This window comes from Gopherus evgoodei, chromosome 7, assembly GCF_007399415.2.
Source record: "Gopherus evgoodei ecotype Sinaloan lineage chromosome 7, rGopEvg1_v1.p, whole genome shotgun sequence".
NCBI classification, from domain to species: domain Eukaryota; kingdom Metazoa; phylum Chordata; order Testudines; family Testudinidae; genus Gopherus; species Gopherus evgoodei.
The window spans coordinates 129,369,131-129,384,480 of NC_044328.1; the positions used below are offsets into that span (position 1 = coordinate 129,369,131).

The window sequence follows — 15,350 nt, forward strand, 5'->3', positions numbered from 1 at the left end:
ACCCAGGGTTGTGAGTTCAATCCTTGAGGGGACCATTTAGAGAAGTGGGGAGTGGTCCTGCTTTTTAGCAGGATGTTGGACTAGATGATCTCCTGAGGTCCCTTCCAACCCTAATAATCTGTGATTCTGTAATGGTCCCTCCTGGCCTTACAATCTGTGAACAGTGGAAGAATTGAGTGGGAGAGGGAGGAATACTGGGGGGAGGAGGAGGGAGATGGTGAAGTGGCAGAAGCCTGAGGGAAAAGGGAGTATGAGAGGGAGGGCCAGGGAGCAGGTAAGGGTCTGAGATGGAGGAAGCCAGAAGGGGGTGATGGGGCAGGATCTTGAGCCTGGAAGAAAGAGAGAGTGATGGGAGGGGGCACGAGTCAGCTCTGCCACCCCCAGGCTGGGAAGGGGACACGAGCCCCCGCCAAGTGGCTAAGGAGCAGGCCTCTGTCTGTGTGTGCACATTTATGTTGAATTTCCACCCCAAAATGATCTCACACCCACACATGTTGCAGGGCTGGGGTGTCCCCAGAAGCGTGAATACCCAGTGGACTGACCAAAAACAAAACCATTTTTAAAAATCAACCGCCTGGTATTTTGCGGGGGGAGACGCCTGGGTTGTGAGCTCTTGGGATCAGCCCTTCTGTTCACTGCAGTCTTGTTCTGACACCACTGGAGCAGGTGCCACGTGCCACCCACTAGAGGTCAGTGGTGGTGCACAGCAGCCAGTGTGCACTGCACAACCAGGAGTTAATGACAAAGCCTGACACGGAGAGTACTGGGAATGGAGTTTGCAGGCAGCTGCTGAGAAAGTTGGGACGGAACTGGACTGGAGATGCCACTTTCCCTTCTAATGGCTGCCAAGGAGAAGGTAGGTGAGCATGTGTGTGTTTGCCTGGGTGAATGAAGTGCAGCTAAAACAAAGTAGGAGCATGAAACTGAAGGTTACTGGATACCTCCAAGCTGCCACGTTCGCTTTTCACTGTACAGCAAGAGCAGTCGATTACATTTGTTTTATTGGGCTGAGCAATGTTTCTATGCCTTGACGATAATAGGCAGACCCTGAATTCAATGCCTTAAGATCATGCCAGGTGTTAGGATCTGTTTAGCAAAGGGCTTCCAAACTAGAAATAACTAGGAACGACAGATAGCTTTACGAAGCCAGACAACCTCTTTCATCAACTCCAGCTGAACTGGGCGTCCTTCTACTCAGCGATAGAATTGGATGTTTGTGTAGGATTACGGTTAAGGTCAGACAGATTTTAAAGCCAGAAGGGACCATTAGGATCATGTAGTCTGACCTCCTGACAGCACAGGATATAGAATTTCACCAAGTGATTCCTGCCTCAGTAACATGTGGCTGAACTAGAGAGTGTCTGGCAGAATAACTGCAATTAATTGAAAGAGCATATTCTATTTTCCTTTCCTTTCCCTTGAGTTAAATGATTCTGCAGTCATGAAATCCTTATTTTTCAGCAACTCTGCTAAACAGCTTAATCTCAATCCAAAATTAAAGTATTATCAACACATGCATCTCATTAAAAAAAAAAACGCGTCCCAGCTACAACTGTGCTTAATGGTCTTAAGTAGTCAGGAAGCCTACTTCTCGCTTAGTCATTGCTTGTCAGGGTTAATAAGCAACATGTTGGATAAAGGGCGTTAACCAGGTAAAAAGCAAAACCTAACAACCTTTTCTCCCCCTGACTTCAACCAGAAAGAGAAGTGGGATAGCTTTAAGGGAAGAACTTCTGTTTTAAGGTAAGAGACTGTTTACATGTTGAACGTAAAAAAAAGGCCATAAAGGCGGAATTATGAGTATGCTTCGGATATGTTGTGGTCGTGCAGAGGGAACTTTTCAAATTGCTGTACAGTGTATGCACTATAGCCTCAGTCCTGCAACTGGATCTGTGGGAGTAGTCGAAGTCAGGTCACTTGCTTGTGTTCACACATGCCTATGCGTTCCCCTGCAGTGTTGCAATGTTTGGGGTGCAAACACTACCAGGCACATTTAGAATGAGGGATGGGAAAGGCAGGGTAGTTTTGATAGGAAATTTTTAAGAAAAACATAACAAGAATCACTTTCCTTAAACTCTTACACTTTGAATCCTAATCCAAGATGACCATGTGCCATAAAGTGCCCTAAACATCCTCATTCTATGCTGCCATATGGTGGGGTTTAAACAGTCATGCAGATCCACATATTCTATTAAATTGTCATGAAAATTTACCTGCCTGGGGACAATATCTACTCCCGCACCTTTTGGATTGATGATGGGTGCCGGTGACCGAAAACGTACAGTATTCTATTTGCCAATTCATAGGGGGGGAAAAGAAAGTGTCTGCCCTGCACACTTAGAGTTTTGCCAGGCTGAGTTAGTGTCTGCTCAGTGGAAGCCAATCAGCTGGTGCTTTTACAGTTCTTTTGGTTGCACAAAACACCACGTTATCAGAAAAATCCAGCAAAATAGCATCAGTCCTCTGGACTAGGCATAATTCATCCTCCTTGTAAGACCAGCTCTAGACATGCAAGTAATTAATGAAAATCCTGCCATAGGGGATGCTCACCTGGGTTTTCGGGGGCTGACAGACTGATTCGTACCATCTGTTCTCAGGGCTTCCAGCAATCTCAGATGGCCCAGTGGAACAGGAGTGGCTATTTCAGGAGCTCTGGTAGCAGAGATGTGAATCCCGACCTTGAAACTGAAAGGCAGACTGCCTCCTTCAGTGTGGAGAGGCTCACTGCCATATTGGATGGAGGTGCTGACAACACCAGGACACGGAGGGCAGTGGGTGAGTGGGCCTTAAAAGACTTGATGCTTCCTTGATGAGAGAGACACTTCCATGTCCCTGTTATGTCTGTAAAAGCAGCAGAGAGTCCTGCGGCACCTTAGACTAACAGGTGTATTGGGGCATGAGGTTTTGGGGGTGAATACCCACTTTGTCAGATGTTATGCCTGCTTCTTCTCTGCAGCGGTGACTCTTATACCCAGTGAGGAACCTTCTCCTCAGACCAAACAATAAAAAATTTAAGCAAAGAAAATGTCATAAGGGGCTTTTAGAAAGAGAGAGGCTTGAGGCCAGGACTCTCCGCTGATGTAAGTCAGTCTAACACCACTGGAGCTACACAAATTTACACCCAACTTTTTGCCCCACTTTTCCTCCTCCAGATCTCTGGGTGACTTCATCAGGTGCAACAAATTAGGCAAAACATATAATTAAGGCTCAGATTTTGTCATGGATATTTTTTGGAAAGTCAGGGACAGGTCACAGACAATAAAGAAAAATTCACAGAAGCCGTGACCTGTCCCAACTTTTACTAAAAATACCCATGACAAAATGGGAAGGAATAGGACAGATGCAGGGTGGCTGGGAGCTCTGGAGCCCCCACCGCTGTGGGAGCTCAGAGTTCCAGGGTCCCCCTGACACTCCCCCCTAAGAGCAAGGAGCTCCAGAGATCTCCCTGCCCCCTCCCTGGCAGCCAGGGAGCAGGGTTGCTCCATGATTTTGGGGAGAAGAGTGGTGACTAAAAGGGGCAGCTGTGGAGGGAAAGCTGAGATGCAGCAGCCATGTTGGAGAGGGTTGGAGCAAACAGCCAGTGAGCACAGAGCAGAGACAGTCCAGTCCAAACGGCCGATAGTTCTCTGAATGTCCGAAGGTCCCTGCTTTAGCTGCTTCAAGTCTCTGGCTGGGCTCCTCTCTGCAGTTTTATCAGCTGGGAGGTGCATTCAAAATTGTACTAAAGGTCACAGATTCATAACCTCGGTCTATACGCATATTTCACAATGACCATCAAGTCCAGAACATTACAAGCTTTCATAAAAGACTGTACTCAACATATTGGGCAACCAGTTGATTCAATTGCCCATTCTTTGGGGTTCAGACCCCTGTTCTCTCCCTGTCACACTTTCTAACGACAAGTGTGTAACTGATTTGGCTGGTCCTTCCTCCTGGGCCAGCTCTCTATGCAGCAGGGTATCCCAGAGTGCATTGCTCCACATGATGCACATGTCCCCTGGGCACCGTTCCCCTGCAGAGTCAGTATGGGACAACAGCCAGGATAGTCCCAGGATGCACTGCTACAAAGACAGTGAAGTAGCATGGCTCAGGTGGGCAGGCAAACACAGTTGGATACATGGTTGTGTTATGAAATACCTGCTGTGTGGGCACAACACAATGCTGTGTGATAGCTGTGTTAAACAGCATGTCATGACCAGGTTACCATAGCGCTCACCATACTCAGGAGGTAGCCCAGCTACAAACAAAGCTTGCAGCTGTGCCAATCATAGAATATCAGGGTTGGGAGGGACCTCAGGAGGTCATCTAGTCCAATCCCCTGCTCAAAGCAGGACCAATCCCCAGACAGATTTTTGTCCCTAAATGGCCCCCTCAAGGATTGAACTCACAACCCTGGGTTTAGCAGGCCAATGCTCAAATCACTGAACTATCCCTCCCACCCCCAATGCCAAGGAGGGGGCTAGAGCAGGAGCACGTGTGGTCTGGAGGTGGTTTCTGGCCTTGTCATGTTAAGGAGGGCTGGAAAGCTGATCACTAAAATTAAGCTGTGAAGGGAAGAGGGGGATTCTGGGAGTTTGATCAGGTTGAATCCTTGCCTGTGTAGCTCACATAGCCTCTGTCTCAGCTGAAATAGAGGCTGGGATCCAGGTTGTCTGCAGAGACCTCTGCCAGGTGAGGCTTTCCCTGTGGCCAGCCACCACCGTGGTAAAGCTTTCCGTGGCTGCAGCTTGCTTTCAAACACAGCTCAGGGTTTGCTGAGAGACTGATCATACTGGGGCAGAAGCACCCCAAGCTGTACTACCGCAGAGTGAGCCCTCCTATTCTGTTTTACAGAGGCAGTAATCCACAGTGAACCTGGCTTTAGCAGAGAAAACCAATACTTCCAGAGCCAGAATGAGAGGTATGAAGCAGCAGTCAGAAGGTCTGTTTACCTCAAGGAGAAGATGCATCAAATGGGATGGACTGAAGACGGGCCTGAAATTAAGTATTGCTACAGGTAATGGCTTTAGCACTGTTAATATTATTTTAATTTAAAAAAATCTATTTAAACCACACACACTCCAGTTAAGAGGCTGGAAGATGCAACTGTTCATGGACTGATTAACAGGGGTTCCCCCACAAGCATGCTACAGATTATTACTTTAGCACTGTGCTCGGGAGAAAACAAAAACATTTGTATAAAACTGCAAGGGAACCACTCAAGAAGTAGCATACAGCTGCTCCCACAGTAAAAACGAGACACACTGGAAATGACAGTTGATCCAGCTTCCTCCCACTTCTTTCTCACACACACCCTTCCCACGGGTGCTGCTTGTGAAGACAGACGTGGTCTGGATGATCTCAGGCTGGGCTCCCAACTCACATAGTCCTTTTAAATAACCACAAGGACAACCAGAAACACATTACAAATTCTGAGTTAAAACGTGAGAATGGAAAGTAAGCATTTACCAGCAAGGTGGTGGCATGAGTCCCAGAACGGTAACTCCAATTCCTTATGAAAGGGTCTCATCCGCACAGCTGAAGACAGAGAATGCCGCCCCAATTGAATTTTTAAGTCTTTTCCATATGATAAAACGCTACTCAAATGAAAGGCCACTAGTATGACAATCTGACAATGTGGTTTGCAAAGTCACTGCAGCTCAGCTTTTGAATTCATGAACAAGGCAGGGAATTTACAAAGTTGTTGGATAAGTTCCATTTTTTAATTAAAAAAAGTTTGGTTTGTACATTTATTTAGTTATATGCATAAAGGGGAAAAGCTGCTATCCTGGGCTCTAGGCACCTTTGATATAATTTTTAAATGCAACGACAAAATAACCAGCGGCTTTGCTCGAACGAGAAAGTAAGAAAATAGCCAATCAGCACCCTAATGATACCCATCACACCTGCTTTCATCAGGCCCCTCTCCCCACTCACATCAGTGGCACTAGTCATGTGCTTCCAGTTCAGCATGTGCACAAGTGCTTTGCTGAAACAGGGCCAGAACACAGAGCACCTTGCAGGTGGACCGAGTCCCTGGCCTGCATCTCAGATATCATCACTTGGCAAGTTCTTCAAAGAGCCAAGTGCCTCACAGTGTTGGAGATAGTGGAACAGTGGCAAGTATCTCTAAAACCTGTTTTGAAAATTCATTTTTAATAATGTCTGTTCCTAGCTGGCTAAAGAGTGTATCACTGCTGTGCAGTGCGATCTTTCTTCAAGCATTCCCTTACACACGTTTCTTCCCCCACTCACCTCCCACCCTAGGTGATCTTGAAGCTCTCTGAGGTCCTGTATAACAGGAAGGGGATGATCATTTATTAAAGAGAACAGGTGTCCATCAGTTTTTAACAGAGGTGCCTCTGGTGGCACTGCAGTAAAAGAAAGAACTTTAGACTCCTTCTACCTCTTCTCATTGTTTCTATTTTATAAAAACAAAATTAAATATTTTACAAAAGAGAAATTTTCACCGTGTCCTACTGAGATGACATTATCTAAGTTCCTATGGGCTGCGGAACTTAAGAATGTGCCATTCTGGGATGGCACCATGCAGTTGAGCCAGCTGGCATGTCATCAGAGGAACTGAGTAGACATTTAAAAAAAAAATTAAGTAAATTCAAAGTTGTCCAAGTCCTAAGTGACAGTGGATGCAGTTCAGTCCGTTCCAGCTAAAATCAGTGATATTCAGTATTTTTGGTTGTAATTTAAATAGAAGGAAGAGGAAAGATGAAAGGGGGTAAAGAGAAGACAGGGTTAATAAAAATCAAAGGAAGTTTAGCGGTTGGATGGTGTTTTTTAGAATCTCAATTCAACACTACTAAGCTGATCCGAAAAGAGAGAACACCTTTCCATGGTGCCAATTAAAAGACAAGGGAGGTGTACTCATCAAAGAAATCACTCTCAAGCAAGGTATGCTATTAAAGATAAAATGGAACCAGCTTTGAAGCATTATTTTTCTCGTACTTCCTGTGTAGATGCGTTATGTTACAAAATTAATTCAAAAGATCATTAACAATGGGAACTCAGAACTGGTATGTGCTGAAGATTGTTTAAAATGGCTTATGCATTTGCACTGTTGCATTAACAATATTCTTAGAATGAGCACTCATGCAGAATACTGTCCATACATTCCTTCCAGGGCACTTGGAGGAGACCTAGCATTTAACGTCCACAGAGTCTTTAAGAACAGTATCTTGGCCCTGGGAACAGATGAACAAATTGCCAAGTGGATACCACTTGCTGACAAATACCACATTATAGGAACCTATGCTCAAACTGAATTGGGACATGGTAAGTCTACAGAGAAAATGTAGCATTTCCTTAGGAAGAAAAACTGGCCCAGATGTTACAGTTGGTGTAAATTGGCTCAGCCTCATGGACTTCATCTTAGAATATGTCTGAAGATTGTTTACAACATGAGGCACCTTTTGGGGAAATGAGCTGCTCCCACCCAAAAAATTTCAGAGACTTGAGTTTAGAGGTTGTGGAGCTGTTCATCTGTGGATTGCATGAGAGTCCCAAGGAAGAGGAAAAGCCCCTCTCGCTTTAGAGATGGCAGGAAAAAAATGAGTGTCAGAGAAAGTCTGCTGGAAGCTGAGTTTTGCTTTTTGATTCTGAAAAGTTCAGGTGGTGGAAGGGGAAGACTTGGAGTTGGATGCCAGAAAACTGGGATCCAAGAAGGGCACCCTCATCCCAGGAGTTGGTTGGGGGGATATGTCTGTCTCTACATTTTCTATTCTTGGGAAAGGGATTTGCCAGGTTGCATCAAGGGTAGATGCGCCTGGAAGATGGGTTTTAGGGTAGTACTCACCAGGCTGGGTTCCAAGCCAGAGACTAAACCACAAACCTTTGGGGAATGTCCGTACTAGCTTCCAAAAAGGTGTAACTACTGCAAGTTAAGTGGCAAACTTAACTCAAGGAAAAACTGTAGTGTAAAAATACTCCAGAAGCCTACAGGTTGGGCCTCGCCTTAAATATCCCATAGAGAGAGCTGCAAGAGCCTGCACTGAATGCACAGTCTCTGGCAGATCCTTCTCTGAGAGGAAGGGGCCTGGTAGGAAGGGGGAGCTAACGATCTACCAGAGGTCCAGTGTCGCTCTTCTGCGGTGAAGACTCGAGGATGGGGTGTCTGTCTCTCAGGTGACCCTTCTGACACACTGAGGGATTATGTCCATTTATCTTTGTGCAGGGACATTTCTCCGGGGTTTGGAGACAACAGCGATTTTTGACATTTCCACTCAGGAATTTACATTGAATACACCAAAGATCTCGGCAATGAAGTGGTGGCCTGGAGACTGTAAGTACCAAACTCAGAATTACACGCTAGTGTTCCTTGTCTGCACCGTTCAGTCACTATCCCCTCCCGCTGCCTGACTTAACTCATGTGGGTGTCAAGGCTGCCTTTGCTTGCCCCCTAAAACATACTGGGATTACTTTTTAAAGCTGTAGCCTGATTTGGGGTGTGTTAGTAGTGTTGATTTAAATCAACTTAATTTAATGTAATTTAATTATTTTTAATTAATAATCATTATTATGGATATTAAATCATATGGGGTTAGGCTCACCAATTTGTTTGATCAGAAGATAAAGTTAGTCCTCAATCAGGCTTCACAGAGTTTATAAAAGGACCTTCGGGGGTATGACAGGAAGCTCACACTGAGACAGATATAGTCATAAAGACCTTTTATTAAAATCAATGAAATAGTAAGAAAATGGCAAAACAGTTAGAATTACAGAGTTGCAATTGTATTTCTCTTATTTAAGAGATATATATGATAATACAATATTGTGTGCTGCAAACTTTAGTTAATACTCACACTCTGTTTTAATAACCCGGTGCTGGAAGACACGGGACCACGCCTCTGGCAGTTCCGGTTTCACACCTCTAGCTAAGGCAGCTAATGCAGAGCAGTTAAAGCTGTTTACTCTCTAACTTAACTCAATAAACCTTGAACTGAAATAAAGTGTAGGGAGACCAAGCTTAGCCTAGTCCCCTTAAAACTTAAAAGTTTGAAAAGAAACAAGGTCCAGCCTGCTAATAGTTAATAGCCATCGTAGATGGGTAGCATCGATACATTGTTGAAGATGGAGACAATGAAGAGTAGATAAGTGGATAGAGTGCCTCTAAAATGGTGAAATGAATTGCCCTTTTATAGGGCATTAGTCGGAAATCCTTCCTCTTATGCCCAAATTTCATCCTTCCCCCATAGAAATGTTAGGGTACACTTACCCCAAAGGCTAGTATGCATGTACGCACTTGTGGTGTACTTGTTAAGTCTGTGGCTGCAACTTTGAAAAATCCCCTTTGCCATCCCTCATTGTCTATTGGTTTAGGTAAAGATCTCTAGACATCTATGTAGGTGTTTTATCTATTTGAGTAACAAAAAGAGGTCATCTTACTTTCCTAGGAAAAGGGTCCCAAAATGTGCTAACTTTGCCTTAGCTTAATATACAGGGTTTGGGCCTGTAGGTCTCTTGCATTACAGCCAAACTTATTTTTAATATAAATCTATAAACCTATTACATCAAATACTCAAATTTTTAAGAAAAGATATATCTATGCAAGCAAGCAGATTAAACCTTAGGGCTACAGTGACCTGGTGAGCAACGTGTTTTGATGGAGTAGGGACTGTCTGTGTGCCGGATGGGAGAGCCGGGGATGTCTTTAGGTGAGGGACAGGTGCTCAGCCTGTAACCTGAGCCAGGGAGCAGGGAGGTGTGTCCGCACCTTTGCCCGGGAAGCTGGACAAAGGGAGGGGGCCGGCTGGAGGGGGTTGAGTTTAGTTTTGATTTTGGGCTGGGTGGTTGGAATTTAGAGAATCCTAAGCTGGGATCCAAAGACCCTGAACCCCCAGAAGGACTCGATTGAGGGGTCCTGGTTGTGCCTCCAAGCTCTGCTGTAACCTGCATTCTGGTTGTCCAATAAACCTTCTGTTTTACTGGCTGATTGAAAGTCACTGTGAGTCCCAGGAAGAGGGGTGCAAGGCCGGACTCCCCTACACTCTGTGACAGTGTTTTAAATATATGAATAAATGTTTACAAGTCAAAATGGACATTATGATCATCTAGACTGACCTCCTGCACAACACAGGCCAGAGATATCCACCTAGTGACTCCTGCTATGCAGGGAATCATTCTTCTCTGCTCCAAATGAGACTACGAGCCCAGTGACTTGTGGTTGAACTAAAGCAGACCTTGGAGTTACTTCCAGTCTCAGCTTAAAGACTCAAGGGATAGTGAATTTATCAACCCCGTTGAGAAGTTGTTCCACGGGTCAATTTTCCCCCACTGTTAAACATTTCACCCTATCTCCAATTAAAAATTTCTAGCTTCAACTTCCAGTGACTGGATCTTGTTAAGCCTTTGGGTCAGTCTACACTGCAACTGGAGATGTGATTGCAGCATGTGCAGACACAGCTCAAAGCAGCTTTAACCTAGCACACTTAGGTAGCAGAGCAGTGAAGCTGCAGTAACATGGCCTGCAGCATGGACAGTTCTATCCTGCCTGGGATCCTGGGTACTCACTGGGCTGGCTACTCCACAGTGCCATCGTTTCACTGCTGTTGATACTCTCACTAGCTCGACTGAAGCTAGCTCAGGTACATCTACACAGGCTGCAAGCCCACCTCCAAACACAGTGTGGAAATGCAGACCCTTTGCCTGCTGTAGCAGGGGCTCCCTCTTGTGGTGTGCACTGATCACTCAATGCTTAAGGTGCTTGCAAGAGCTCTGCTTTATTCTGTGTCCAGTTCCAGCTGAGGGTGTTTAATAAGAGCTTCACCACACCCCAACCAGCATCTGTCTGAGAAGCTCAGCCTGTAAAGCCACAGTCCCCAATACCACAAGTGGCAGAGGTCTTCTCCCTGCGGGTACTCATGGATCACAATGAACCCTGCGATCAGTTTATACCAGAAGATGGCAGGCTTTCCCAAAGTACCTTTAGAAACTAGAAACCAGCGAAAGGACTGCTTTGTTTCCTTAGTCCGCATGTGGAAGGAAGGAATAGTTTTCTGGTTACAGAGAAGAATGGAACCAGGAGCCATGGGATAAGGGCATTCATTTCTTGTGCTTGCTTCCTTACCTGCAACACTGGGATAACACACACAGTACCCCCTCTGCAGGGTGTTGAGAGGCCAAATTCGCTAGTGTCTGGAAAACTACAGAAGAGCAGAGAATCAGCACCTGTACTCACAAGCCAGTGTCTCAGGTTCCCCTTGGTTTGAGGATGGCACATTCCACACACAACTGCAGAGCCCAAGGCAATTACTACAAAATACTTAGCACTTCAATTGCATCTTAAATATTCTAGGACCTGTATGAGCATTAACTATTTACTTAGCATTTCAAAGGGAAACCGAGGCAGGAGGATTGCATGATTTGCACAAGAAAATCCAGAAAGTGAACAGTACTAGCAGGGACTTCCTGGCTCCCAAGGTCTCTGCTCAATATACTACATCACATCTTCCTCAAGGAACCATTCACTATCGACTACTCCATGTGTTACGTCAAACAGAACCAATGTCTGCTGCATTTAACTGTAAAAGCATTTATTGTATCTAATCTTAGGGAAACCTGGTATTCTTTCCCCTTTTAGTGGGCAGGTCAGCAACCCACGCTGTGGTTTTTGCCCAGTTGTATATTAAAGGAAAGTGCTACGGTTTGCATGCCTTCATCCTGCAGATCCGCAGCCTTCGTGACCATTCACCTGCACCAGGTAATTTACTCCAATCCTACAATGATGTTTCAGTTTCCTTGTTTAGTTCACTCTCAACATATTTTCTAAACACTGGCCTTCAATTTTGAATAGTCCTACATGGACACCCGACAACTGTCCCAATGTAGGACCAAGTACTTATAAAGATCTTCCTGAATTTTCAGGGGAGTCACAAGCAATGCTTACAATTGTCAAACATTGGCCCAGCATAGCTATAAATACCCCAAGCCCTTTAACTGAAGAATCATTGGCAATGCCCTTTGGCAGCTTCAGCATAAATCTACTTTCAGTTGTGAAATGGCAAGGCTCCTAGGTGTGCTGCCGTATCCATTTTTGGTATTAACATTCAAACTCTATTCCCCAGGCAGCACCTATAAATCAGTCGATAGGTAAGGTGGGCAGACAGCCCTTTGGGATTCATTTACCTCCCTCACACCGTGGGGAAAGTTTTCTTCAAGGGAAGGGTCAGGGAGTTGAATATCTTGTGCTAGATCTACAAATTTATTGACGTGTTAAGAAAAATAAAGTTCCAGTGGAAGTAAACAGGATCCATTTTCCCATTCCTTAGGGGTTATTGTGGGAGACATCGGTCCCAAAATGAATTTTGAACACATTGACAATGGCTATCTCATGCTGCAGAACATTAATATTCCTAGAGAAAACATGCTCAGCAGATTCTCTCAGGTACGTGAGGCATTAAATTACAAACACCTCAAGCAGATCCTATAACATCTAGATTTATGGCAACATTTTATCCTCAGATGAGCATGCAACTTCAATTGAAATCACTGGGAATTGTAGATGAGGGTGGAATTTACCTATATCCTAAATGTACTCTGTACATCAGGAGTCACGTTAGCGGCTAAGGCAGCGGTTCCCAAACATTTTCCCTCCATGATTCCATTTTCAGATGTATTGCCTCCCGCAGCCCCAGTCAGGATGGAGGACGCCATTTAAAAATGGCAGCCTCCGTGCAGCGTGATCTTGCACACACCGTACATGCAAGGTCATGCTGCGTGGAGGATGCCATGTTGCTTTACGAAATGGCATCCTCTGCACAGTGTGACCTCCTGCACACTCAGTGTGTGTGTGAAGTCATGCTGCATGGAAAGTACCGTTTTGTAGAGCAAAATAGCCTCTTCCATGCAGCATGACCTCACACGTACGGTGTGCGAGAGGTTGTGCCGCTCAGAGAATACCATTTTGTAAAACGGTATCCTCCACACATGCAGGATTGCTACGACCTCATCCGCTGATGGAATGACCCCGCTTGGGGGTCACAACCCCCAGTTTGGGAATCGCTGGGATAAAGATTATGATGCAGGCAAAATATATTGTTGTCAGCAGAAGAAAGAGCATGTGTATCTAAAAATGGGCACTTTATCCCTTATATACTGGAATATTTAGCTCCAAAATGACCACAGAACCATTCGTTTTACTGAAGCCAACTACTGCCCTCTGTGGGTGCTGTTTTGTTTCTCTGTATTTCAAAGTCTAGGTTCTACCAGATGGCACCTACGTGAAACGAGGGTCTGATAAGATTAACTACTTGACCATGATCATGACACGCGTTCATATACTTTGGACTGAAGTTATACCCACGCTGTTGAAGGCCTGCACCATCGCCACCAGATATTCGGTGGTTCGCCGACAGTCCAAGTTGAACCCGGGGTAATGGCATGTAGATAAACAAGGGGACAGGTGCAGTGTCACAGTGTGTCCCCCTTCTCTATCTTCTGCTTTTATTCCTGTCTCCTTTCACGTGTGATCTCATCACCATGTCATCAGTTTATTCACCTTTCTATTTGAGGAAGGAAATCAACATCTTCCATCGCTATTTCCACTAACAGCTTTTCAGCCAAATCCTAGGAGACCCCATTCACAATTACTGCCTGAGATAAGACTCAAGCTTTATATTTATATAATCCAACAGCCAGGAAAGATCACTTATTTTCTCCCTGATTGGCCACCCTTCATGTTTACATAATCCAGCAGAATCTTGAAAAAAAAGAACACTGATGGGGTAGAGAATTCTTCTTCAGTCCCATTCTATCAATGGACGAGACATTACACTGATTCCCTAGCGAACACAGTGTTGGTGTAACCATGTCATTCCCAGACCTGAAGAAGAGCTCTGTGTAGCTCGAAAGGGTCTCCCTCTCACCAGCAGTTGGTCCAATAAAAGATATTACCTCACCCACTTTGTCCCTAGTGAATAGCTACACTGCACAGTGCAGAATTTTTATTAGCATTAGAAGTCTCTGTGTAATGACTGCATTTGATGGCTATTGTCCAATTGACTTCGACTCAAGACTTTGAACACTTTCATGACTTATTTATTCATTTTCACTGAAATTCTGAAGTGAAAGTCTCCTTCAAACGTGCAACCCAGACACTGCCCCACCTTGCTAATAGGAAGCTGACTAGTTAGTTTCACTGACAAGATCAATTTTGGGAAAAAACTAAATCCAGAAAAAAGTGAAGAATAAATTAGACTGTTTAAAAAAGCTGTAAGGTCCAAATATTCATAAGAAATGCAGGGCTTGACCCCAGGATAGATTAAAGATTATAAAAGTATAGGATACCTAACAGTGCACATTAAAAAAATACATATTCTGTATTCAAGAGAGCTTTTGAAGTTTGACCATTTGGATTGGACTGTTAATACTGATAACACAAGATAATTTTTAAGTGTGTCTCTGGGTAAGGAAGTTGCCGTTGCTTGGGTTTTTCCACTTCTATTTTCAATTTTTCTTTCTCCCAGTTGAAGAAGAAATTTTGCTAAAGCACCTTTAACCTTCTGTGCCTTTATTCAGGGCCGGCGCTACCATTTAGGCAGCCTAGGCAATCGCCTAGGGCGCCAGGATTATTCGGGGGGCGGCATTTTGACGGGGAGGGGCGGCAGGCGGCTCCAGTTGACCTGCCGCAGGTGTGCCTGCGGAAGGTCTGTTGGTCCGCGGCTCCGGTGGAGCTGCCGCAGTCATGCCTGCGGACGGTCGGCTGCTCGCGCGGCTCCGGTGGACCTCCCGCAGGCATGCCTGCGGCAGCTCCACCGAAGCCACGGACCAACGGACCCTCTGCAGGAATGACTGCGGCAGCTCCACCAGAGCCGCGGGATCAGCGCGGGGGGCGGCGAAATGGCCGTGCGCCTAGGGCGCGAGAAACCATAGCGCCGGTCCTGCCTTTATTACAGAAACATCGGCGAGAGTTGGTCAGTTTGTGAGCTGCTTTCAGACCAAGGATCCTGCCTTAGGGTGACCAGATGTCCCAATTTTATAGGGACAGTCCCGATTTTTGGGTCTTTTTCTTATATAGGCTCCTATTACCTCCCACCCCCATCCCAATTTTTCACATTTGCTGTCTGGTCACCCTATCTTGTGTGCAAAGCAAAAATACTTTGGGCTCCTTAGACTACCAAGACATTTCACACTAAACTAATATTATTGCTGTCCACAGCTTTCCATACTTTATAATCATAAATCATCTTCCTACAGTGACCCAGAGGCAAAAATCCTAGACTACCAGACTCAGCAACAGAAGCTACTACCTCTGCTAGCAACAGCCTATGCCTTTCATTTCATGAACGCCTACGTGAACGAGTTCTACAACAAAGGATACACAGAGATCAGACAGGAGAATTTTGATTCACTACCTGAGG

At 45.2% G+C, this 15,350-nt stretch overlaps 1 protein-coding gene across 3 annotated transcripts in view; it reads left to right on the forward strand.

Moving 5' to 3' along the window:
- Nucleotides 1–746: 746 nt before the first annotated feature.
- Nucleotides 747–15,350, forward strand: part of ACOX2 (acyl-CoA oxidase 2) — a 30,986-nt gene continuing 16,382 nt past the window's right edge. For 2 of the 3 annotated variants that reach the window (XM_030569679.1, XM_030569681.1), the window contains exons 1-9: nucleotides 747–856; nucleotides 2,598–2,775; nucleotides 4,834–4,996; nucleotides 7,118–7,269; nucleotides 8,168–8,275; nucleotides 11,573–11,692; nucleotides 12,261–12,376; nucleotides 13,191–13,363; nucleotides 15,187–15,349. In XM_030569679.1, the coding sequence (XP_030425539.1) occupies nucleotides 821–856; nucleotides 2,598–2,775; nucleotides 4,834–4,996; nucleotides 7,118–7,269; nucleotides 8,168–8,275; nucleotides 11,573–11,692; nucleotides 12,261–12,376; nucleotides 13,191–13,363; nucleotides 15,187–15,349 (1,209 nt within the window). In that variant the 5' untranslated portion in view covers nucleotides 747–820. Of the gene's footprint in view, nucleotides 857–1,666; nucleotides 1,744–2,597; nucleotides 2,776–4,833; nucleotides 4,997–7,117; nucleotides 7,270–8,167; nucleotides 8,276–11,572; nucleotides 11,693–12,260; nucleotides 12,377–13,190; nucleotides 13,364–15,186; nucleotide 15,350 lie in introns of those variants that run through there. The other variant, XM_030569680.1, reaches the window with a different exon arrangement.